The sequence below is a fragment of the Apus apus genome, chromosome 1 (genome assembly GCF_020740795.1).
Source record: "Apus apus isolate bApuApu2 chromosome 1, bApuApu2.pri.cur, whole genome shotgun sequence".
Classification (NCBI taxonomy): Eukaryota; Metazoa; Chordata; class Aves; order Apodiformes; family Apodidae; genus Apus; species Apus apus.
Window position 1 is genome coordinate 67,374,008 of NC_067282.1, and position 25,375 is coordinate 67,399,382.

General features: G+C 45.5%; 2 protein-coding genes across 3 annotated transcripts; both read left to right on the forward strand.

Annotated features, from left to right (window-relative positions):
- The first annotated feature begins 821 nt into the window (after positions 1-821).
- ILDR1 (immunoglobulin like domain containing receptor 1) lies at positions 822-20,758 on the forward strand. Its single transcript, XM_051607926.1, has 8 exons — positions 822-891; positions 3,847-4,017; positions 6,721-6,870; positions 7,597-7,716; positions 7,860-8,006; positions 12,373-12,504; positions 14,281-15,080; positions 16,122-20,758. Exons 1-8 carry the CDS (start codon positions 837-839, stop codon positions 16,161-16,163), a joined length of 1,617 nt encoding a protein of 538 aa, XP_051463886.1. The 5' UTR covers positions 822-836; the 3' UTR covers positions 16,164-20,758.
- Positions 20,759-22,161: 1,403 nt separating this feature from the next.
- LOC127390070 (apovitellenin-1) lies at positions 22,162-25,375 on the forward strand. Of its 2 annotated transcripts, XM_051631241.1 has the most exons (5): positions 22,162-22,205; positions 23,651-23,752; positions 24,133-24,292; positions 24,950-25,063; positions 25,181-25,334. In XM_051631241.1, exons 2-4 carry the CDS (start codon positions 23,692-23,694, stop codon positions 25,047-25,049), a joined length of 321 nt encoding a protein of 106 aa, XP_051487201.1. In that variant the 5' UTR covers positions 22,162-22,205; positions 23,651-23,691; the 3' UTR covers positions 25,050-25,063; positions 25,181-25,334. The 2 variants fall into 2 exon arrangements, with proteins under 2 accessions (XP_051487201.1, XP_051487192.1); XM_051631232.1 differs by having other exon boundaries at positions 24,950-25,375.

Sequence of the window (25,375 nt, forward strand, 5' to 3'; positions counted from 1 at the left end):
GGGCTGGGGGGGCGGGGGGGGCGGGGCGCGGGGGGGCGGGGGGGGGGGGGGGGGGGGGGGGGGGGGGGGGTGGTGTTCGCTTGTCCGTCGGGGGGTTTGTTTATCTGGGGTGTTTGGGGTGGGGTTTTGGGGTTTGTTGTGTTGTGTTGTTTTGTTTTTAAGTGACGCCTCTTCTCAGCACCTCTTCTCATCTTTCTTTTTTTTTTTTTCGAAACTCGGCGGGTTAAACGAAATGAGTTCCCTAAACTTCGCGGGTTTATCCCCCGGTGCGTTCGAGCGTCTGTGCGGAGCGCCGGGAGGAACAGGCTGGGGGCCCCCCCGGCCCCTCGCCGCTCCCAGCCCGCCCCGCTGACCCGTGGGGCCAGCCCGGCGCCCCGTGGGGCCAGCCCGGCGCCCCGTGGGGCCAGCCCGGTGCCCCGTGGGGCCAGCCCAGTACCGCCGTGGGGCCAGCCCTGTGCCCCGTGGGGCCAGCCCTGTGCCCCGTGGGGCCAGCCCGGCGCTGCCGTGCCCTGGCGCCTTTCCCCAGACGGCAGAGCCTGCTGATATCCCTGCCCGCACCTTCACCTACACCTGTCTGCACGGGGGGGAGGGGTGTGTGCGTGTATATAAACCTTTCTAAAGCGTTTTCTGAAGCTGAGGGCTGGTGCTTCGGCGCGGCTTGGCGGAGGAGGGAGGCAGGCAGGCGTACCTGCCGCCGGGCGGGCGCCGCGGGGCCGCGGTGGGAGGGGACAGCACCGGCGGCAGCGCCCGGCCCCGGGACAGGTGCCGCGGAAGGGGAGGGCCTGTGGGCGCGGCGGGGCGGCCGGGCGGGAGGAGGAGGAGGAGGCGGCCGCGCCATGGTCTCCCGAGGGTGCTGCCGGTGGGCGCTGCTGCTGGCCTGGCTGCCGGCCGGTGAGTGGGGCGGCGGGGTCCCGTCACCCGCCTGGGGTTTCTGCCGGCCCGGGGACAAGCTTGCGGCACCGGGGCCGGCAGGCACCCTCGGGTTTCGCAATGCGGGGCGGCGCGGGGGGAGCGGCGGCGGTCCCCGGCTGGGGAGAGGGGCGGGCTTGCTCGGGCGAGCGTTGTTCCCCCTTCGTCTCCTTCCCCGCCGGGCGGAACGAGAGCGGGGCTCGCCCCAGCGCGGTGCGAAAGCCACGCGGAGAGGAGTTTCGCTCCCCCGGAGGTGCGGCCAGGTGCTCTCCCAGGAGGAAGTGGCCGTCTGCTTCCTGGCAGCCTCCAGTATCGTGTGTGGTTTCGACCTGGGCACGAACACGCGGGGAGGGGTTCCCCTTCGGCTTGTCGCAAGTGCCCACCCCAGCCTTCGCTGCTAGCGCCGCAGCCGCAGCCTGTCCGGGGATCTGGTGTGGCTGCAGTGCTTCCATACCCGCTGGACACACGCTTGTGTGGAGAGCGGGAGCTCGCCGCCACATCCGCGGGCTGCCCTGCGACAAGAAGAGTCCTTCCCCACCCAGTTTTGCAGGTCGCTTGGCAGCTTCCGATCTACCTGTAGGAAACATAATAATAGGACTCACGGAATTATACCCGCTTGGAAGGGGCCTCGAGAATCATTTGGTCCAACCTTTCTTGTCAAAAACGTGGTGGTCTAGACAAGATGGCTTAGCATCCTGGGCCCTGGATGGACCAGCTGAATCTTAAAAGTGTCCAGTGTTGGGGAATCCGCCACTTCCCTGGAGAGGCTCATAAAATCCTGGAACAGTTTAGGTTGGAAGGGATCTCAAATTACAACTTTGCTTCTTGGATGCCTGGGTCTTTGACGATTTAGCTTTGAATACCAAAGTTCAGTTTTTCACAGTGAACCAGTAAAAGAAGGGGGGAAAAAAAAAAAAAAGGAGGTACACTTGTTGATTTTCTTGCTTGTGCACCATGTTCCTGCATGGTGTTCTAGCTAAAACTTGGCTTTGCTGGCTCTGAAGGTCAGTATTTCAATGCAAAGCCATAGGCCTCAGGCAGCAGTAACTTACTAGGTTGGTAGTGTCCAGGTTTGTTCTTTCCAGCCAGGATGAGAAGGATAGCAGCATGCAGTGGAGTAATGCGGTTCAAGTTTAGGAAGCAGCCTAAATTTCACAGCTTTTCGGTTTTCTTGGAGGACGTTAGTGTGAAACATCAGATGTGCAGAGACATCCGACTGTCCTCCAGTGCAAACAGTAGGTTTGTAACCTCTTTAAAAAATCAGAAATTTGTCTTTCAACTCTGAGATAATGAGAAAGGATCCCTTTCATAAAGAGTTCTGGTTCCTGTAAGTGTAAAGCACATAATAATTTTGCTTGTTTTATTGTTGCCTGAGAGATGCTGCTACAGGAAACCCATGGAAAATCTGTTCTGTTTCCATGAGCTTCGACAGGTCAGAATGCATATAGGAATTCATTTGATCATCAGTGAGATCAAAGTTTTGTCAATGCTGAAAATTTGGATTTTGGATTGGGTTCATGTGATTCCTGAAGTAAGATCCTCTGGGTCAGCTGTTTCACAATGAGAGCTGAAACAAGATGTATTGAACTACAGTGTAATAATGAAGAGCCACCGTGACTACTTGCCACCAGTCTTGGCTTTACCTTGCCTACAGTATTGTAAAAATTAGAGATAACTGGTTTTGCTAACAGATTGCACAGCTTCTACATTTAAGTTCATGCGCGTATATTTTATTTTTCAGAAAAGTCTTTGACTCAGAGTGCACCCTGGTCCTCTGTGTTTGTGTGGTGTTTTTAAGGCAATTGAGTTTATTCTGCCTATGCTTTGAGTTGGCTGACCAGGAGTCCATTTCAAATCAGGGACCGAGCAAGTACTGCATTGACAATACCCTACTGCAGAATTACTTGTTGAGGCAGAGCTGCACTTCTGCAGCATGTTTCCCACCAGGTGGAAACTGGATGGGCTTGTATTTGCCTGGAACATAGTGTGGAGGTGCAGCTTGAGAGGACACTGAAAGAATGATGCTTGCAGTTGTGATCCAGATGTTACTTACACAGTCCCTTATTCCCCTGACTCTCCTCCAGGATATGTGGAGTAGAGGGCAAGTCTCTGAATACACACAAAAAAACTGGGTGTGGGTTTGTAGTGACTGTTTCAGTTGGTAGCTTCCAAACCTCCCCCTTTACTTCTTTCCTTTCCTGCTGTCACACTCTCCAGTTAAGAAGCAGCTAGCACAGCACTCGCTGCAAACCCTGCCCTGTTCTCTGGGATATATTCCAGAGAGGGCATCCCATACTTGCTCTGCACTGTTTGAATTGCCTTATCAAAGGCAGCTGGTGATAACTCCGCTATTGTTAATGACAAGCACAATTCACAGTTTTATCAAAGTTTAAATAAGATAGAGATGTTTCTGGTGTGTGGCTAAAATGAAGCATAGCTTATGAGAAACTTTGTGAAACTTTGCTTATTGCAGCTGCTTGGATAGAAAATGTTGCGGAGGTTGTTCATTTGGTGTTTATTTGAATGAATGGTGCCGCAGAACTTTTCTGGTTAGGTTGGCAAGGCAAGGCAATCCCATCCTGTGTGTTTCTGGGCTCAAAAAATTATCTCCCGCAGCTTGGAGGGACAGTTTTTCCCATGCAGGAGATCACCAAGTGATGTGCTACAGAGTGGCTACTAGTGGTTGATTTGGAGAAAAGAATTCAGGCCTGTAGAGCTGGCTCAAGCAGCCTTCTGTCAGAGAAAGGTGTGACTCACATTCTAACCAGGATTTGTAACTCTGGACAGCTTCAGCAAAGGGGCTGGTGAGGTTCAGAGGTGCAGATCCTGGATGAGGCCAAGGGAGATCTACATCAGTTTTTGGTCTGGTACAGTGTGAAAGCTGTGATGTGGTGTCTGTTCCTGCTGGCTGACAGCCTTCTGTGTTCTTGTTTGCAGGTTGCCTCTCCCTGCTGGTGACAGTGCAGGATGTTGAACGTTATACCACCTTATTTGCCACTGTTGTCCTCAAGTGTGACTACAGCACCTCAGCACAGCTGCAGGACGTGGTAGTGACCTGGCGCTTCAAATCCTTCTGCAAGGACCCCATCTTTGACTACTACTCGGTCTGTAAGTGTCAGGCTTTTTCTCCACGGAATCCTTCTTCACATAGGGAAGTAGACTTACTCAGGAACACAAGCTTTCAACCTCTACCTGCCCACAAACCAGGTCAGGTGGTGGTGTTTCCCAGCACCCCAAGAAAAAAATAGATCATGTCTGATTTCCTTTGTAATGTCAAGGTTTTATGATATGACACCGTAAAAACCCCAGCCAAAGCAGCTTGTTTGTCCTCCTTGTCATTAACTCAGAAGGCAGAAAGGCTCAGCCATGTTTGACACGTATCAATCTTGGCAGGCCTACTTTATGCTTCAGCACGTGTGAAAGCAATGGTCCTGCAACAACTGGACTTTATGATTCCATGGAGGACCCTGTGGTTTGAGCTAGATACCTGTGACCAGGTGATACTGATTTTAAGGAGTAGAAGAAACATAAACATTTTGGAAGGCAGAAGGATTTCTACGTAATAACATTTAGTGCTGGTTGAAGCACTTAATGTGCAGACATTCTGGTGTGTGCAGCCTTAATTTGGGAGTGTTTAGGATGGTTCTTAAGACACTACACAAACTGCATCCTGAGGTGCATCAAACACAACAGAACCAGCTGGTCAAAAGAGGTGATGATTTTGCTATATTTAGCTTTGGTATGGCCTCACCTAGAGTGCTGTGTGCAGTTCTGGGCCCTGCAATTTAAGAAGGATGTGAAGGTGTTTGAATATATCCAGAAGAGGACAGCAAAGCTGATGAAAGGGCTGGAAGGAATGTCCTGTGAGGAGCAGCTAAGGACTTTGTGTTTGTCTAGTTTGAAGAAAAGGAGGCTGAGGAGCAACCTCATAGTGTCCTACAGCCTCCTGAGGAGAGGAAGTGGAGAGGGAGATGCTGAGCTCTTCTACCTGGGATCCACTGATAGGATGCATGGGAATGGTTCAAAGCTGGGCCAGGGGAGGTTTATACTGGACATCAGGAAGCATTTATTTACTGTGAGTGTGGTCAGACACTGGAACAAGCTTCCTAGGGAGGTGGTCAGTGCCCCCTGCCTTTCAGTGTGTAAAAGGCATTTTGACGATGCCCTTAACAATTTGCTTAAACTTTCAATCAGTCCTGAAGTGGTCAGGCAGTTGGACTAGATGATCTTTGTAGGTCCCTTCCAACTGTCCTATCCTATCCTAATGTAAGCCCTGTAGTATGTTTAAGCTGACCAACCTTAGCTTACCTGGACACTTAGAGTGAGCTCAAAGTAGGGAGCCTGGACTTGTGTTTGGTGTCTTGGTGCCCAGACTCCCCTTTCACAGCCCATATGGGTTGGGTAGGCTTGTTACCAAGTGCTCTACAGCCTAGACCACAAGCAGGTGAGTCCTTGGCTCTGCTGATCCCAGAATAATGTGAGTGATTGGAACTCAGGCTCAAGCTAATAGCCCTCAATAGGGACAGAAAGCATGAAGATGACAGTGTTTACTTACTTGGATCTGCTTTGACAAGCTTTGTGCTCTCCTCTCTTCATTGGAAGCCCTTTATAGACAGTGCTGACTGTATCAGTTGTCTCCCCAAATCTGAGCTCCCAAATACTTGGAAAATAGTTTATATTGTGAGTGTTATAAGAGTATTGGATAGAAATTGCCTCTAGCTCTCCATTCATTCTGTTGGGTCTCTCAACACAATCTTTAGCTAGAATCATGATGCATTCTCTTCTGCCTTTATGAGCTCCACAACATCTAATGGAATACAGCAGGAAAAGTGAGACAATTCCTGCAGCTCCTGTATGACCAGAGATTTTGCTTGGTAAATAAACATACATTCGTTGTAGTTCCAGTACTCCTAGGAGTTTTATAAGTTATTTTCTTTGCAGTTTATTTTCACACTGGTAGCTGCCATCCAGCCTACCATCATTAGCTTCTTTCTACTGTTTTTCTTTCACCTGTGAGTACAGAAGGCATCTCCTCTGTAGCTCCTGCATTCACAAAACCTCTGCCATTCCTGTGTCTCTGCCTCTGCTTTTGAGCACTCCAAAGCAACTTGTCCTTGCTGGTTTGAAGCCATGCATTGTATTACTAAACCAAAGCAAATCACAGAATTTTCAGAGTTGGAAGGGACCTCTGGAGATCATCTAGTCGAACTCCCCTGCTAAAGCAGGATCTCCTAGAGCACATTACTCAGGACTGCATCCAGGCAGGTCTTGAATATCTCCAGAGAAGGAAACTCCACAATGTCCCTGGGCAGCCTGTTCTAGTGATTTGTTACCCTCGTAGTAAACAGGTTTTTCCTCATATTTAAATGGAACTTCCTATGTTCCAGCTTGTGCCCATTGCCCCCTGTTCTGTCACTGGGAACTACTGAAAAGAGTCTGGCTCCATCCTCCTTGCACCCACCCTTTAGATACTTAGAGGCATTAGTAAGGTCTCCCCTCAGCCTTCTCTTCTGTAGGCTAAAGAGTCCCAGCTCTCTCAGCCTTTCCTCATAGGGGAGGTGCTCCAATCCCCCAAGCATCTTTGTTTCCCTCTGCTGGAGTCTCTCTAGTAGCTCCCTCTTTCAAACTGGGGAGCTCACAGCTGGATGCAGTATTCCAGATGTGGCCTCACTCGGGTGGAAGAGAGGGGGAGGATGAGGTTAGGGTTGAATGCTCACATGCATTCAAGATTTTCTCTGCTGCTCACAAGGGGGTAGAAATTGCTCCTTTAAAATAACTTTTGGCACCTTCTTTGATGATGTGTGTTTGTAGCATACCAGGCTGGTTTAGCTCTCGGCCAGGACCCAGCTGACGACTGCAATGACAGCCAGCGACAGGTGCGCATTGTCATCCAGAAATATGGGCAGAAGGAGCCTGTGCTGGGCATTGACTACCAGCAACGGAAGATCACCATCCAGAACCGTAAGTGACTTGACTCCCCAGGCAGGGGGTGAACTCAGGAGCTATCTGATATCTGGACCTGCCAAGTGAAGAGACGCATAAACATGGCTAATGTCATCTGTAGCTTGTATATTCTGTGAGGGGGCAACGAAGTAAGAGTTGTGAAGGGCCCTGTCCCCAGCTGGCCTGAGGGTGTTGGGAGGCACCAGAGCTGAGGATGCCTGAACGTTTTGTTGAAGAGGGTGAAAGGAATCTGAGGGGCCCAGGGGCTAGAAAATAGTTCTTTCTTCTAAGAAGTACTGCACAGTTGGCCAGGTGCATGATGGGTTCTCTGCTGTCCATAGAGCAATAGCTGTTGCTAATGCCAGAAGAGTTATTTGGATGGCTGGCCTAATGGGGACAGTGACCTGTGTTCCAAAACCAGTAGGGTTAGCAGCAGTGGGGGTATCTTTTAACATCTATCACCCAGCAGCATGCTGGTTAATTGACTCCTCACGGAACTAGTCCCACGTCTAAATAGTGTTGTCTTCCAGCAACACAAAGAAAAAAGGGACTGGCAGTTGATGCTGTTTACAGGAGTTCTCAGTGGACTTGAGCGGGGCTGATTGAAGGTGATGGCTATGCATGGGAAGGGGGTGATGCAGTACTATGTCACCTGCAGGCATAAGGCCCTTTTTAGAGTGGGGCCTGAAAGTACTGTCTGTCAGTCCCAAATAGCCCACTGACCTCTCAGTCCTTCTCCCACAGGGGCAGACCTTGTCATCAGTGAGGTCATGTGGTGGGACCATGGCATGTACTACTGCACTGTGGAAGCACCAGGAGATACCTCAGGTGATCCGGACAAAGAAGTTAAACTGATTGTTCTCCGTAAGTGCCTGTGGTTTGTCGTCCTAGTGGCAGATATCTCCTCCTCTTCTCCTCCTCCCCACCCCAAGATGTCTCCAGCACTGGAGAGTAACTACTATGTCCAGGTACATCAGGATCCTCTTTCTCTCTTGTTTTTCCCATAGACTGGCTCACAGTACTCCTCATTGTTATTGGTGGCCTCCTCCTCCTGTTGCTGATTGGAATATGCTGGTGCCAGTGCTGCCCCCAGTATTGCTGCTGCCACATCCGATGTGGCTGCTGCCCAACCCGGTGCTGCTGTAATGAAGAAGGTGAGGTTCAAGCAAATGTGCATCCATTCATGGCTCCTGTCAAGACAAAAACTTGACTGGGAGCTTGCTGAGCTCCACTCTCTCCCTCCAGTTCAGTGTTCATATACACTGTGACATTTCTTTGGCCAGTGTGACCTCCATGACCAGCTTGTCTGAGTTTAGAGAAGGGGAGCTAGAGTATCCTCTGTGTCCTACTTCCAGAAGTTCCTCCTCACTCACACCTTGCTTCCAACTTCTTTCATTTCATCCGAGGCACAATCAGCTTCCTCTTATGAGTAGCTCAGGACTTTTCTTCCCTTTCTTGTGGTTCATATGCCTGTGCATGTGAGGAAGGCAAGCAAATGCTATGGTACTACTCTCCAAACTGGCCTAACCTTCAAGTGTGTTGTTCTGAGAAGAAATTATGTAAAAATTGGAATTTTCTATCTTCATGTTATTTTCAGAGCTGCACCTTTCACAAGAAGAAGTTTTGTGTTTTTTTTTTTTCTTTGGGGAAGGAAGTGAATAGAACAAAAAGAGAAAGATGATCTGTCCTGGTGGTCAACCCTGCAAATGTGTTCTGAGGTCTTGAGGGTCAGGAGAAACTTTGTTGTGTGTTATTTTTAGCAGTAAAAAAGATTCTGCAACCAGACCCTCCTCTCTTTAATAAAGCCGCTTTTTGAATTTTTGGCTACTGAGATCATACAAACTTCGTGTTCCTTTAACTGAAACTTAGTAGCAACACAAGGTGGACTAGCCCTCCTGTAGCTTACACAACCTTCCAGGAACAAAATGCAACAAATAAATCTATTTATCAGTGAAATGACCAGATTCCTCCCCAGATGCTACAAGGAGAGAATCTATGAACAAGGAGCTGTGTTTCTGAATTCTCTTTATCTGCAAAAGACCTATTTGGCATACCTTGGGTGTTAGTAAGCTGCAAGAGTTTTAGATTTAAGCTTAATTTGCTTAGCTCTTGCAAAGAGTGAACAGAGCATCCCTATTATTGCTTAAACCAAAAAACATTCTGGGGGCTTTACAGACCGTCAAGTAAAATGTGTGGCAGTCAGGAGGCTATGGAAATTTGGCAGAAAAAATAGTTTTCTTTATGGGAGAGAAAGGTGATTGAGATGAAAGACTCATACCTCCGGAATTCCTAGTTCTTATCAAAAACGGGATTCAGAGTATGTATGAGTTCTTTTTTGTTTTCTGTGCTGTAGTAAATGATAGCATAGTCCTGACTGTTACTGTTGTATTTCCTGCTTCCTATTGAGGATAGGTGGAAGGGATTCTAGCAGGGTTTCTGAAACCTCTCCCACTCGTGAGAGAAGGTACTGACAAGTCCAGCCTCCTTGACTGACTGCTGGATTCTGTGGATTCAGTTTACATCCCAGCTGCCTGCCCTCCTTACCCACTGTGCAAAGGATCCACGTGCCTGCTCCCCTCCTCCAGCGCACTTGCTCTTCACTTCATCCTGCCTCTGATTTACTTTTTTCCACTTCAAGAAATGAACTGGAGGCCTTAAAAAACACAGAAGGCATCTTAAAAAACACTCCTGAGGAATAACAGTTCCACACAGCTGAAAAGAAGGCAGAAATCCTCACCTAAGTCCTTGGAGTTAACAATGCGAGCAGAGTGTGGATGGTTTCTTCCCAGTTATTGGCCACTAGAGGGTAGCCTAGATCTGCTGAACAGAAGCAAGATAATTCTGTGTGTTTTAAGTCAGGTCAGTAACTAATCTGATTTTGAACCTAGTAATAAAAGAAGTGCGTTGTTTGAATAATTCAGAATTGGTGTACAGAAATATTAAACATGCCCCAGGAGCAAACCAATTACATTCCCCATGGAAAGCTCTGAGAAAAACCCACCAGAGTAAAGATACATGTGACCTTCTTCTGTTCTTTGTTCCTTTTCTACTGTGGACTTTTTCCACTAACGAATTGGTGCAAAATAGGATGTACTTGCACTTGGATCTGACTAGGTAGGAAAATATATTTTTTTTATCATTGAATAATTGGTTCAGCAGCTGTAACTGTAAAGTATGTCAAAGGTGAAAAACAGCCTTTCTCAGCAGGGAGTAAGTGGAGGGAACAATACAAGATTCTGCCAAAATTTTATAGCAGGTATAAGTTTTGGAATTGGGGTGAATCTGACCTTCCTTGGGTAAATATGCTCACTTTAAAAAGAGATCTGTAACTTTACTTCCATTTTGCAGGTAGGGAACCAGAGTGTATATCGGGTTCAAACTGGAAGGCAAAGTATCTGGGGAAGGAAGAGAGGATGAAGAAAGTTCAAGGGCAATTCTGCATTTGTTCAGCTGTAGGGAGAGATCAGAAAATTACAGGGACAGGATGACTTTGGTCCTAGTGACTGCCTTCATACCATAAGGAGGGGAACCTAAGTAGGTATGCCCCCAGCTTCTGGGCTTTCCACTCCTCAGGAAAAGACTGCGGTCAAAACCCAGGGCTGTGCATTCAGCAGGTTCTAGGACATTCCCAGGATGATAACTGGAGGAATGGGAGAGGAAGAGATAAGGCCTTTCCCCTTTTTTCCATTCTTTTTACCCTTTTTCATTTTCTCCTTCTCTCTTCCTCTGAATTTGAAACATAAACTGGAGGAAAATCACGTGGGGACAGAAAAAAAAATAATAACAAAGCACATTTGACATAAAGCGCTTGAAAGGTGCTACCTCAGGCCTCAACAGGTTTGAAGAAAAATCATAGTATTAGGATGAAAAATCCTGGAGTTTACTGCTTTGTAGTTCACTCTGGTTGGAGCCAGGCTGGGGAGAGAGAGGGAGTTTGGAGTGGAGAGTCAAGTGGAGCTGCACTAACTGTAGCAAAAGGGAAGGATGTGTTGAGAGGCATGGTCAGTCCCTGTTTTAGTGCAAGTGGTGCTCTCTGTTAATTCAGTGAAAGGAGGACATGTTTAATAACTAGAGTGCTACCTAAAATGGAGAGCTCAGTCCCAAAGAGTTCGCAGTCTAAATGCTGCCTGCTGCAGATGAACCCAGGGGACAAAATTAATTGGAGCTTATCTGTAGCCTGGGTTCTTACAGAAGCAAGGTTTATGCAGTCAACCTGTCATTCTAAAAGCTATTGGGGTGAAAGAGACTGGGGGTAATTTAATCAGCTAACTTCAGCCAGATTTATCAGAGGGGTAAAAGTTTCAAAGGCAATTATGTTCCTATCTGTCTCCTGAACTGTATAGCCAGGAATTTTCTGTTCATGCCTGACCAGAGAAGATGCTGCAGTAAAAGCCTGTAATTTCTGAAACTCCATAAAGAGTTTCAGCTCTAGAAAAGCCATATAAGAGACATTTTGCAAAGGCCCTGTTGCAGAAAAGCTTCATTCAGTCATGAAGGACAACCCATACAGAGTTAGACTATAAGATCTGGGACTTGCAGAATTTACTTACTCCTAAACTTAAGTCTTATTTGTCTGTGGCAGAAGGAGTAAGTTTCTGTAAGATGTTTCTAGGTATTCCCAAAAAAGAAGCAGCAATAAGCAATGGTTTTGAAGACAGGGATGGTGAGGTTGTCTGTGTAGAGGAACTGAGATGGAAGCACTGAAAAAAGTGAAGTAGAATTGGAGCTTGACCCCACGAGTAGGGATTTAGAGTTAGCAGTGGTGAAAAAAACAGTGAGGGAGAGAATTTGCGCTGACTTTGCTCTATTGGCACACTGGACATTGCTGTTAAGAACTGGAAATTTAGTTTGTTCACCAGTTTGGCCACATTGTCCTAGTGGATTTAATTTCAGGAGCCATGCTGCGGTAAATTATAGAGAGAGACAAAAAGAGTGGGTGAAAGACTAGAAAGGGAGAAGCTGGACAGTGCACCTCTCAGTGCCCTGTTTGTAGACCACAGAGGAAATTATGTAGTGTGGTGTGAAAAATATGATCTGGACAGAGCCTACATGAAGGTGGCGAAAAAAAAAAGGTCTCATTTAGCTATAAATGAAAGCCAGAAGGGGAAAGGATCAATAATGAGCTTAAAGAGTTTTAAGAGCGAGAAAGAAGCATTATTTCCCACCTTTCTGCTACAGTATGCATAAGAACAAGGCAGGTTGAAGTCTTGCATTTGGTTATGTGCTGTGTACTTAATCATAGTGCCATTTGTTCCCAGTTGTTGGAACTGTACCCTGAATGTCAGGCAGTAACAGTTTTCTTCTGTTTTAGATATCTTTTTGAAGCTATACAACTTTGTATTGGGATTTCCTGTGCTCCAAACTTTACTTTTGTCATAGGGTGGAGACAGCTGCTCATTCTATGAATTTCCTATATCTGATCACATCCAAAGGCTACAGTCTATCAAGTAAAATGGTATGTGGTCTGCAAGCTGTGCTCTCAGGATAGCTGCTGTAAGCTTTCTTCTTCTCCTTTTACAGTTTTGCGACGGCATCAGTTCATGAAGCAGGCTCAGGCCCTTGCACCTTGGATGTCACACAACATGTTCTACAGAGGTGGAGACAGGAACTCGCAAGTTTCTTCTTACCAGCTGAACCCTCTTCTGCAACAAGGTGAGACCACGGGCATAATTTCAGAGGGAAATTAGGATGAGAAACTGTTAATTTACCAGGGAGGTTCAGCAATGAGGTTTTAGCCTCTCTACTCCAAAAGAGAGAAAGATGTTCCTAGCATGACAGCATGTCCTAGCATGACAGCTCTGCTACAGACTTGCCTGGGTGAATAAATACAGCCTCTCCATGTTAGGTGTCTTGCTAGGCTCAGTGCTGGGTGAAGTAATTTAATGCCGACTAAGGTATATCTGTGCTACACCCCAGTGACTGCAGGGTAAATATACCTAGCTTATCTCACTTCATGTGGTAGAGGAGGGTACTGTCTCTTTGTTCTGCTGTGCTGGTCACGGTCAACTCCTTATAGCCAAAATTGACATGACAAGTGAGCTGCAATTTGTTTGAGTTCTTATCAAATGTCTAGTCTTCAAATGATTAAGGGCAAACTGCCTTCTGTGCAATAGATCTAGCCTGCATGCAGCAGAAAATTAAGGACTCTTTGATGAACCAGGAAGAGTTTGCCAGTTGTTCTGCCCCCAAATCCCTTGTATTAGTGGTAATTATTTGTAATTTTAATGGAGGAGAGAAGATGGAGTCTCTGAAGTCCTAGTAATAAAGTAATAAGTAATTAATTTAATTTAAGTAATAAAATAACTTACTACCAGTGATATTATTTAATCACCTGACGAAAACAGCGAAATTCAACATAATGACTTTTCACATAAATATAACGTATTATTAATCTGAAATCAGCTTTTCATCATGACTATATAGCAGTCACAGACTCACTCTGTCTGATGCATCTCAACTGGTGTTTGAAGAAATAGTTTGCAAACATTTTAAATGCTAGATTCAAGATGTTTGCAAATATACATTTTTAGCCCACTAGTTAATTCTACAGTTACCATTTTTCCTAGCCAGGGCACCAGTTTTCCTTAGGGATATCTGGTGATTGAGTCACCATGACTTAGGACAGAATGCACTTCTGAGGGAAATCCATGTGTATGCTGGCAGAAAACAGGCATCTGAGATCCTCAGGCAGTTACCCTGTATTTTGACAGTCTTTGAATCTCCTGTGCTTAAGTTTCCCTTAAATTTGTTTCAGGTCAGCTTTTTAGAGTTGTTAAGTGGAAGGTCATCTAGTCCTACCTCTTACTCAGAGCAGGACTGTCACCAACCTCAGTCACATTAGCTGTGGCTTTGTCCAGCCAAGTCTTGAAAATCTGCAAGGATAGTGATTCCATTACTTCTTTGGGTAACTGTTCCAGAGCTGGAGCAGTCTCCTAGTGAAGAAACTTCTCCATTTCCTGTATATATACATACATGTGTGTATATGTGCATACATTTATATAAACATTTATTTTTCTTTTGTACTATTGGTTCATATTTTTTTCAGTTAAATGAGATACAAGAGGAAAAACTATGAACTTTCTCTGATTATCTTTTAAGTAAAATTTTGTATCAATGCTGTAGGGAAAAAAAAAAGTCCCACTCTCTAAATACATAAACTATATTTCCAAGTGTCCTGGGTGGCTCTGACCTCTGTGGTGCCTGAAACACAGATCATGCTGCAACTTATTAGTTACTACTCTTTGCACCTTACCTTGTGTGGTCTGGATGTGCTGGCTGTGGCCCTTCAGACTCGTACAGGTCTTGCAGTGAGGAGGAGCAGGAGAAGAAGGGCTCAAAAGGGACTCAGCCAGGATCATTAATGCAGAAGGTCCCTCTCTTTTGCATTTCCCCTTAACTTCCTGTGTTTCCCTGTGCTTTTCTCCTTAGATGTGTCTCTGCAAAACAGTCTTCCACTGGTGCAGCCACAAGCTCAGCTTTCCCATAGCAAGGGTGTTTTGGACTATCTGGAGTCTGAAATCCAAAACCTTAAGACGTCACAGCTCCGGCCGCCCTCCCACCAGCGGCAGGACGTGCAGCCCAGCTTGCTGTCCTCCTTGGGCTCCGAGATAATGCCACCTTCTGTTGCTGATCACGTCTCCTCCATTCATTGGAGCAGCAGCTCCTCACATCCACAGAGAGCTGCCCACAATCCCAGAGCCTGGGACTCTGCAGCAGATGACAGGAGGGAAAACCGGAGGCTGCCCTTGCCTTCCAGCGGGGATTCTCATTCCAGCTACAGTCGGGAGGCCTGGGACAGGCAGCGTGAGGACCGTCCTCCGAGGCAGAGGACAGGTGGCTACAACGGCAGGCCCCCGCACTCCGGACGGGATGTGTCACCCCCGCGCCAGGCTGAGAGGAGCAGCAGCAGCAGCAGTTTCTATCCGGGGGAGGCTAAGGAGCGCTCCAACCACCACCATGGCTGGAGGCAGGAGCCCACAGGGAGGCGAGACTACCAGCACCACCTTGGGAGGAGCGATAACTCGGGTCAGAGGCGGAACAGCTACTCTCCCCCTCCTCGCCGGGGGTCATGGAGCTCCTCAGAAGAGCAAGTCCGTCTCCCGGCGGCCAACCGCAAGCGGCGGCAGCGGTCTCGGGAATGGCCAGAAGACAAGCCCCCCAGCTATCGCTCGTTAGAAGTTATCCCAGGTCAAGACAAGAAGCACAAAAACGGTGCTGGGCCACGCTCGGTGAGTCAGCTGCCTTTCTGCTTTCCCATCTCGAGGAAGAGGTGTTTTTCTTAGGGAGTGAGAGTGAATGTTTGTTACTTTCGGCAGCCCGTTATCTTTCCGAGGGCAAGGAGCACCGAGTGCTCTGTGCAGCTGGGTTATGAAGAGGCTGTGGAGGTCCCTGCCTTCAGACATGCATTGCATGGCTACAGTGGGCTCAGGGGAAAAGCAAGCAGTCAAATAAAGTAGGTCACCCATCATGTCCCACACCAGGTTACATGTTACACCCTCTCATTCCTTTCCCTACCTAGAACCATTTGGGGCTCTATGTGTTGGGGTTAGAATAGCTGTTCTGGTGCTGCCTGGGAGAGAGCACTGCCAGAGCAGGCAGCAGTACTGAGTATCCCCCTGCAGGCTCTCCACTATTCATTTACTTCTGTTTTCTTTTAACATGTCCATGATTCTCCTGTTATTAATCTCCAACATTTAATTTGTGTAGTCTCTTGGTGGTATTTTTAAGACAGTTCATATGGGAAAGCATCCAGGTAAGATGCCTAAAGCTACACAAAATAGCCTGTAAGGTCGTAGGTGGGTGTAGTGGTGGGATATGTGTGATCCTCCAGGCTAACTGGAAGAGGATGGCTTGCTTGTTGGGACTCCTGAGAACTAAACACGCATTATATGTTCAATGAACAGCTATTGTTCACAACTTATGCTGTCAGTTTACAATGTGACTAGATTTCATTGTAAAAAGCTTCATATCCAATTGCTAGTCTCCAAGTTAGACAGTGTATTTGTCATTTAAAAAAAGGAAAGTTTTTTTAAATAAAAAATTGTCAAGTGTCCCTTATCACATATATGCAGAATTTTACCTGGTGGGAGTCTTCTCGAAGTGCTGTATTTCACATGTTACCATTTTTCCCTTCTGAGTTTTGGAAGGAAGTGCAGTTCTAGTCTCAGCTGGGACGTAGGAATGGTTTTGTTATGCCCACAGCAGGTAGTAAGATATATGATTTCTATTTATGTATCCTTTTTTCCTGAATCTTTTCTTTTCTCTTGCAGGACAGAGGAAGTTCCCACAGTGGAAGAAGTCTAGTCATTTAATGCCAGTACTGGAAGAACTAAGATTTCCATTGGACTACTCTTAGCTTTTCTACTATGTAGGTTAGGATGGCTGCTTTGGTTTGAACAGGCAAGCAGCAAAAAAACAGATGAAGCAGCTTCCCCTTACACTTACAACTCTGAAGAATCTATGTCTAGTGCCCATGAAAGCAATACATAACTCCTTTTTATTCTTGTTGGGATTTGGAAACTCACGTTTGCAATGGGATGTGGTATGTTGAAAACATTGTCTTGGAAAGAGCATAGGGTTTTTTGTTTGGTTGGTTGGTTTTTTGTTGTTTTTTTTTTTTAGCTGGCATATTCCCAGTCTTTAAAGAGAGAAACCAGTTGTCTTTGTTAGGTGCCCTGGCACTGCAAGGAGCCCAGTCTGTAGCATGCTGGTCCTTTGCATGCCAGTTACTGGGAATGGCTCCAGTGATCACAGAGCTGTAAAGTCGCAGAACAGTAGAATAATTTAGGTTGGAAGAGGCCTCCGGAGGTCATCTGATCCAGCCTCCTGCGAGTTTGGTGTAGGGAGGCATAGCATCTTTCCAAGGCCCTCTGTTGTGCTTCAGAATGTTTAATTTTTGCTGCTTCTGCCTGGTTGCTCAGCGTGGCTGAGGCAGTTGGCTTTCTTTTGTCCCTGGTAAGCCTCTCTCCCAAACAGAAGAATCACGGTGTTGGAAGGATGTTTGACTGCCTTAATAAGGGCTGACTAGCATGTCTGCAAATTGCCAGCTTATCTGCCCTTTAGTGACTGAAACAACCTGCCCTATTTTAAGCTTAGACCTTAGTGCCTTAAAAGATGCTTATTCTAGCCTTTAACTCAGACTTGAATTTATTTGTAAACTTAAAGGGCTAAATTTATCAAGGTTTGTCTGTCCCTCCAGGGACTGAGCAAGGTATGACTACTGTCTCTCACACCATGGACCAAAATTTCCTTCAAACTCTAGGAAGCATGGCTGTGGTGCATATATCTCTAAGCCATGTACTCTTGTCCAAACATTTTATATTCTCCCTTTGCTCTCTGTTCCATATACATGGGGTGAGAAAAAGGGCTCTGAAGAAGTCTTAAAATCACCATTTTTTCCTGTTGTCCTTGATCTTTATCCTGACACTTTTGCAAGCTCTGCACACCTGGTGTATCTGATCAGCAGCTTAGATTGCAGGGTTTTCTTCTCATCTCTTTCTGTGCAACTAGAACAACACACAGTTTCTACATGCTCTGAGACCAGCTGCAAAGGAGAACAACTCGCCATTTCTCCTTGACGTCATTCATTCGCTGTATTTGTTTAAAATTTGCTGGGAAAAGAGAGGTTTTCTGGATGCTGGCTGTTTCCACAGGAAACTGGCTTGCCAGAGGCACTTGGATTCAAGAAACGCAGCTGTGGGCATGGAACTTTTGAGCATCTTGAGAATTGTTTTGTAACCCAGGTGCGCTAGAGATTGGCCAGTATCAATGACTGCATTGCCTCGCTTAATTCCCAACCAGTGCCGCATGGGACACTTGCTACTGTTTGTTCTTTAATGTCCTGATTACTGGTGTGCTTATTGCTTTCACTTGAAAGACTGACTTGGAGAGGCTTCCATTTTGCCCACCTCCTTTTTCCTTTGGACAATGATGAGAAACATCATACTTGGAGCAAATACTCCTAGCTGGCTATCTGATGTGGTTGCTGGTCAACCAAAGGCAACTACAAAGAGTGCTCATTTTCCTGTGGTTTCTTGGGCTTATTTCTAGTTCCTGTGCATGGAAATAAATGAGGACTCACTAGCTTCTTCAACTTTGTTTCAGAACTGGAGGCCTACTTTTTGAAGACCGGCAGTTGACAGCTAGCACAACAAAGAGCTAAAAGAACTAAAAGACTAACTGCAAAGTTTGAATTCAGGAAAGGAAGGCTGTATTAAATGTAGTCCTTGTCTGCATTAGAACCAAATTGTGAATAATGTGAACTGAGCACCCATGAGTTACATCTGAAATATAGGGAATTAAGTGTTTTTGCAGAACTTGCAAAACCAGTAGCAGTCTTGATTCTGGTTCACAGCCACTGGCTGTGGATAGTTTTTATTCTCATTTAATGATATGCTGAGAACTTAATGAACCCCCCCTTTTATGATGGGCTAGTATTTTTATTACTTAAGAAGAGCTTAGGATGACTGCAATGAGAGAAAATAATATGGTGCTCCTTCTTCCAAAACTATAATCCTGTTTTGACTTTAGCATTGCCCTCTGGTAACTTTTAGCAGATACCCAGTGCCCTGCAGATTCTACCCTTGGTAGCTGAATTGGCGGCTTGGAATTTGACTCTCTCCTTATGTTTTCAGTAGATCCATACATCATGCAGAACAACTTCTTCCTGTCATCTCAACTCAGGCCAAATGTCCAGGTTTCAGGGAAGAGCTGTCTCTTTCTCAATCAAGAGTGGAGGCTATTGAGACCTCAGTTGAGATCCCAAGATGGTAGCATGGGAGAGTTCATTTTCCTTTGCATTCAGTTGTATATAAGCCAACATATGTCCAGCAAGTTCTCCCAAGAACAAGGCACCCTCACACTGCAAGAAAGCCCAGATGACTTTGTAACTGTACCAGCTGTTGAAGTTTGCTGCTGTAGTATGACCACACTAACTGCAGAAGTTGTGGTTTTTTTATCTAAATCCTATGAAGGAGCCCTCCGTCTTTATTTGTTTCTCTAGTCACCTTAAGTGAGCTTGGGTGACTAACTGTAGATTGTGTGAACACAATTTGTTCTGTGTGAAGTCTGAAGAGTTTTATCTTTATCATACTTGAGCTCCTCTTCAGTCACTTTGTTCATATTTATAGAAAAATTAAACAAAACCCTTTAGGGAAAATTGATCATATCTCAGTCTTAATTCTTTATCTTCTTAAATTGCAACAGAAGTAGATTAGGTTAAGCAGCAGGGAAGCAGAAATGATACCAGGTTTACTGGTCCACAGGCCATTGCAGTTCGTAAAACATCAGTTGGTGGGCTGTGAAATAATGACAAAGAAAATTTATATATGCATGCTTTACAACTGCAAGCTGACAGAAAAGTGCGAAGGAAGGACTTTAAATGCCTATTTCTGTTTTTAATTGGCTATAAATGAAAGCCATTGTGACAGCACTGCACAATACTATGTGGACTTTTTTCCCAGTAATATTACAGAATCTGTGACTTTTTAAAAGAGAGAGAGAATTGAGCAGCTCAAGTACTGCATACTGAAAGAAATAACAGGAGGAAATAGCCTAGCCTCATTCTTTCTGCATTGCAATTTATTCATGCTTAGTTTTTCAGTCATTCCAAAGTGCTGATGTTTGTAGGTCAGCCCATTTTTAATGAAAAAAAACAACTTAATATATTCCATATATGGGAGTTATTGCCATTCTAGACTTTTGTTCCTCCTGTCAGGCAATTGAAGGAATATAACTTGCCCCCAATAATGAATTTTCTGTCTTGGATAAAGTGCCCTCATAGCCACTGGAGTTACCCTAATTTAAAATAATCATGTAATGGGTAAATGAACATGTCACATGGGGCAGATAAGGACACCCATGCTGCTCCTATCAGCTGCTTTCCACCTTAAACAGAGATTCATAAGAAAAATAAAAGAATCATGTAATTTTTCTTTGATTAAGGAAGGTCTTTCAATATCTGGCTTTCTTGCTTATTTGCAGAGTGCCCTGCCATTCTGGAATGTCATTCCAGGAATGGAGGGCAAGGGCTGCTTCTTGTGCAATCATTGATGTGGTCTTGCAAGTCCTGTTTGGCAGTATAAAGTGCTGAAATGCCCAGTTGCTATCTCTGGGACTGTGTTCATTATAGCACTGGCTAAAGTTAGACTGACTTTGGTGGGAGGGAAGTTACCTTGTGTAATAACAACCACAATGCAAAGCTCTTCAGCAGTACGTGAGCTAAGTGTAGCTAAGTCCCCTCTCTGTTACTACCTCCAGCAGCACATCAGTTTAAAACACCTATTTAATATGATTAGAGCCTTCCATTTGTTGACGTGACATAGAAGAGAGATGACACTTGAGGTTCTATTAAATTAACCCCCACAAGTAATGACTGCTCGTTGGTATTTCTGCTAAGTTTAATGCCTATAATGTGCCTTGTGCTGGTCTTCTGAATATTATTCCAGCCATAAAAGCAGATGGCAAATGTGTAGATTCTCTTCAATGACTGTCACATGTATAATTAAAATATAAGAGAACTTTCAACCAGTTGCTCGTGTGTTTTCCTGCAGGATAAATTGCTTTCTGATGTTTGCACCAGAAGTGGAACTGAAAATTCTCTGTTTTTACTTTTGGAATTAACCTTGTTATATGTTAGTAGGAATGTTCTATTGTTATTTTTTGGACAAGAATGGAAAATTACTTGTGTGGGTGTGTTGTTGTAATTCTGGGAGACGTTTTTCTTAAGAGAGAAGATAATTTTAATAAATGCCAAGAGAGTGGAAAAATGCCTGGGAAACCCTCTTTAATGATGTGACCCATTGTAGCAATCACTGATTTGGCTGCCACATCTGTAAAATGAGAACACTTACTGTTTGGTTTTAAATTACTCTGAGCTCCATGAGAATAAAAGTCTTCTAGAAATGTTGTTTGCTTGATAAATGAACATATTGGTTGAGCTTTTCACACTTTCTACATGTGATGGTCACCTAATAAATAAGTGCCTGGGGGGTCTGTTGGGTCTCACACAGTAAGCTTAATTTATGCCTCACTGCCCTTAGCTAATGCCTGTTGTAGCTCAGTGTTGCAGCCTTTCTGTCTCGTTCCCCTGCTGCTCTGTGGTTGCATGTGCCAAATACAGATGACTGGCCTGACTGAAGACCCAACAGGCACTTGGAACTTGAGCTATAGGAAAACACAAACTACAGTGGCAATGCAGCCAGTTTCTCACTGGGACCAGGTCCCCAGGGAGCCTGGGGAGGAGTTACTATAGAATTGTAGAATTGTTTGTGTTGGAAGGGACCTTTAAAGATCATCTCATCCACCCTGCTCCTGCCTTGGGCAGGAACATCTTTCTCTAGATCAGGTTGCTCAAAGCCCCATCCAACCTGATCTTGAACACTTCCAAGGACAAGGGTCTCTACAACTTCTCTAGGCACCCTGTTCCAGGGTCTCACCACCCTCATCATGAAGAATGCTTCCTTATCTCCAAGCTAAATCTACCCTCTCAGTTTAAAACTGTTTCCCCTTGTCCTGTCGCTACAGGCCTTGGTAAAGAGTGGTTGTCTTTCTTAAAACCACCCTTAAGGTACTGAAAGGCTGCAATAAGGTCTCCCTGGAGCCCTCTCCTCTCCAAGTTGTACAACAGCAACTCTTTCAGCCTTTCTTCATAAGAGAGGTGTTCCAGCCCTCTGATCCTTTTTCATGTCCCTCCTCTGGACCCACACCAACAGGTCCATGTCTATCCTGGGCTGGGGGCCCCAGAGCTGGATGTTTCCCCTGGGTAACTTTGACAGCTGGCTCAGATGTATGCCCATTTTGTCAGCCTGTGCAGAAAGATTTGGCCATGGGAAAGAAGTGTGAGAGGGGTACCCACTTACTGCTCTGCATCATTTGGTTAATGCAGTTGTTGGAAACGGAGGGTAAAATACTAATGGGTGTAGTAGCCACAAGTAAATTCCAGCTGTCAGACTAATGAGATTATGGCAGAGACCTTCCCACAGGAACAGGGGCAGCAAAATTCAGCCCAGCTCTAGCTACTGTTAATGTGGAATTTGGTCAACTTATGAAAGGGGCCTCTATGACATGGTTGCCTGCAAAAGTAAGGGACTCAGTGACCCAGGAGTTGCCTTCCATGTCTCTTAGGCTCAGGTCAGAGTGACCCTCCATTACCAAATCTCAATAACAGGTCCAGAGTCCTCCACAGCTTCTTGCCTGACCCACCAAGCTGGATGTGCTTGCAAAAGAGCAAATGGGGAAACAAAGCAGAACCTTTGACCCCTTGCTATCACTATATTAACTCTGCATAAATGCCGGTGTCTCAGATGAGCATCTACCTCAGCTTCAGCCTGAGAAGGAGAGAGAAGGCAGGACAGGTAAGAGCTGAACACTCTGTTCTGGGTGGTATGGACTTTGTGACTGATCTATCTACGACACAGAGAAATTAGTGGAGATGATAATCTTCTTTGGCCACATTTCTTACTCCAAGCCAAAGTGTGAGCCTTTCTCACACTCCATAGCCAGGAATGTTGCTGAAATGGAGAAGGGTCGGAGTGCTTGAGGTGACCTGAACTGAAGATGAATGATGGGTGCTCCATAAAACACTCAAGTCCATGGTAGGGGTTGCAGACTTTCAATGCTGGAAGATAGATAACCTTTTCCCAGCTGCCTTCACCACAGGGACTATAAGCTCTAAAGTGGGTAAGATCCTCTCTTATGCTCATGACAAGGAAATGTATATGTTTTGTCTGCAGAGGGAGAAACTGGCTCTAGGATTAAAAATCAAGGAAGGGTGGTAATGGAGCAACTGCTGCTGGTCAGCAAATGTTTAGTGAAGATGGAGTGGTAGCTTTTGGAGGTAATTTATGCACAGAAGGAAAAAACAACTGGATGGAAATTTCCTTACTATGGAGTAAGAAGGGCACTGACTTGAACAGGATTTAGAAAAGCAGTCACATGTAATAGACTTGCAGCCTTTTTGGCCATTGCAATTTGTGGGGATCGGCTCGCGACACAATTCCCCGCACTACAGTGTTTTCCTCCTGTTACTCTGAGTGATGCAGGCCTCTAATTCAGGGGATAAATCAAGTCTAACCTCTAAACATATTTTTAAGTGCAGTGTGTGTGTTTGAAAAGCTTGTTTAGACAGAATGTAATCTTTCCAATGTACCAAGTACCAGCATTTCAAGAGTTCCTCTAATTTTGCCTTTTTTAATAGAATAAAGGAGATTGGATGAGGTTAAGTTTGCACTTATTCCCTTCTGAGAACTTGTTCTGCCTTGGCTACTATCCGCTTCATTAATCCCAGTGTAGAAAAGACAAGAGAACCTAGCTGTGTCTTCCCTCAACTAGAGCAAGAAAAAATACTCAGATCACTGGGTCACTTAGTTGATCATTGTATATGATGCACTCACTAGCATCATGTTCTTTAGAGCAATTTACAAAAAAATCAAACAAGAAAAACCCACATCATGTGTTTTTCAGTTATACCAGTGTGTGGAGGAAACCTGTTCTGACCTCTGCCAGTTTTAGTGGTTCGCTCTTATGCCAGAAAAAAGGAAATTTAGCTTTTGTATAAAAGAAGTAACTGTAACTGTCACGTATTTCTTGTGGCTCTAAAAGCTATCATTGATTATGGATGTTTGTGAATATACACATAAAAAGTACACTTTCATTTTTTTAATATTATTTTTCCTCACTTCTTCAGAAGAAATGTACCGTGATCTTTCCTGTTCTCTTCTTTATTTACTGGTTAGGTTTGTTGCAAAAATCTAGTGCTTAACTGACATGTTTTATTTTTCTGATTGTATGCTGACTTCAGCAGGTCTCTTGGTGTAGAGAGCACAACCAGTACTGCAAACCATGCTGCAATCCAGGGTATTGGTGATAGCTCTGATTCTGCTCCTTGGCACCACCCTCCCCGGTAAGTCTGAAAAGCCTTTCTGTCTGCCTGAGAACATGTCTGCAGGTTCTCGCTTGCCTTAAGAGAGGTCTGATCCACCCATAAAGCAGGACTGAAGACAACTAACACAGTTCAAGACTTTGAATATATCTGCTGCTTGACAGCGTGAAACAAGGCAGTAGGGGCCTGGCATGAAAACTGTCCATACCTGGTGCAAATACTCTGCCATGTAAGCCTAAGAACTAGATACCCCAAAATGAGTGATGCCAGCTGGATGCTGCTACAGCAAACTCTGGGGGAGGCTCTTAATCTCAGAATTTCAAGTCTCTTTCCACTGCACTGGAGGGAAAAGACACAAGCAACTAGAAAAGCCTCATGGCTTTCTGCCTTCTCTTTCTCAGAAGTGCACTCAAAGTCCGTCTTTGAGAAAGAACGTCGTGACTGGTTGGTCGTCCCTGACGCAATTGCATCTTACATCTATGAAGCTGTGAATAAGATGTCCCCTAAAGCTGGTCAGTTCTTGGTGGATGCTGCGCAGACTCCAGTAATTGTTGGTACCAGGTATGGAAAGACCTTCTGCACTAGCACTGCAACAGCCATGGGTGGAAAGGGAGAGGGAGGAGTAGAAGAAAGAACGGATTAATCAAGTATCTATATGGAGAGACCAAATGGGAAATCAATCAGCAAGTAAAGCCTTATGTGACTACAGTGGAAGTGGGGAGCTGGAAGGTGGGGTGGAATTAGTGGTTTCACAGGAAAGTACAACCTCTTCCCAAGGATGCACGTTGAATATGACAGCACCCATGGATATAGCACTTACTCTTTATACATGGGTAGGAGGAGGGAGGGAAGGGACCAGTGGCTGGTGGGGGATCAGGCGCTCTGGAAGGGGCTGGGCAGGTGCTGCGGTGCTGCCTGTGAGGGGATGGGTGCTGAAGGTGCCAAGAAACACTGCTGTCACCCAACACAAATCACAGAATTGGCTCTAGCTGTAAATACATACTCCTCAAACAAGGGGAAAGGGTTTCCTCCCAAAATCAAAAGCATGATGACCCAAGAGATAGAGTTTCATTTAACTCATGGCAAACACATACTGCCTATTCTTGTCTTTTGAGAGTAGCCCCTCTAGGACTACTGAGGAGCTTTGCACTCTAAGTGACAAGCAGTGTGATAACTACAGCAGGTGTATTTTACCACATACACTGTCATCTCCTGCAGGAACTTCCTCATCAGAGAAACAACTAAACTCAGTATACTGGCTGAACAGCTGATGGAAAAAATAAAGAACCTCTGGTATACAAAAGTCCTAGGCTACTAGCCAGATGAAAACAGGTCAGTGTTTCCTCATGGGAACTGGTAGCACCCTGCAGTGTCCTCTTTCCCCTTGCCTCTACTACTGACCGAGATCAGTCAGTAAGATAGAATCGATGCTCCTCTTAATGCCACTAGAGGGAACCCAGCTTCAAAGACCAAAGGATGGAAGGCATCTGCTGAAGTCTCCCCCGAAAAAAAACAAAAACTGCTGGACGTGGGGAAGGCAATGAGATTGTAGAGCTCTTCTGTAGCCAAATCCTGAAAATTAATTCCTCCTCAATGGCTTGGCCATTGCCCCTCTAATAAAAAAAATGTTGGTTGTTACACTTC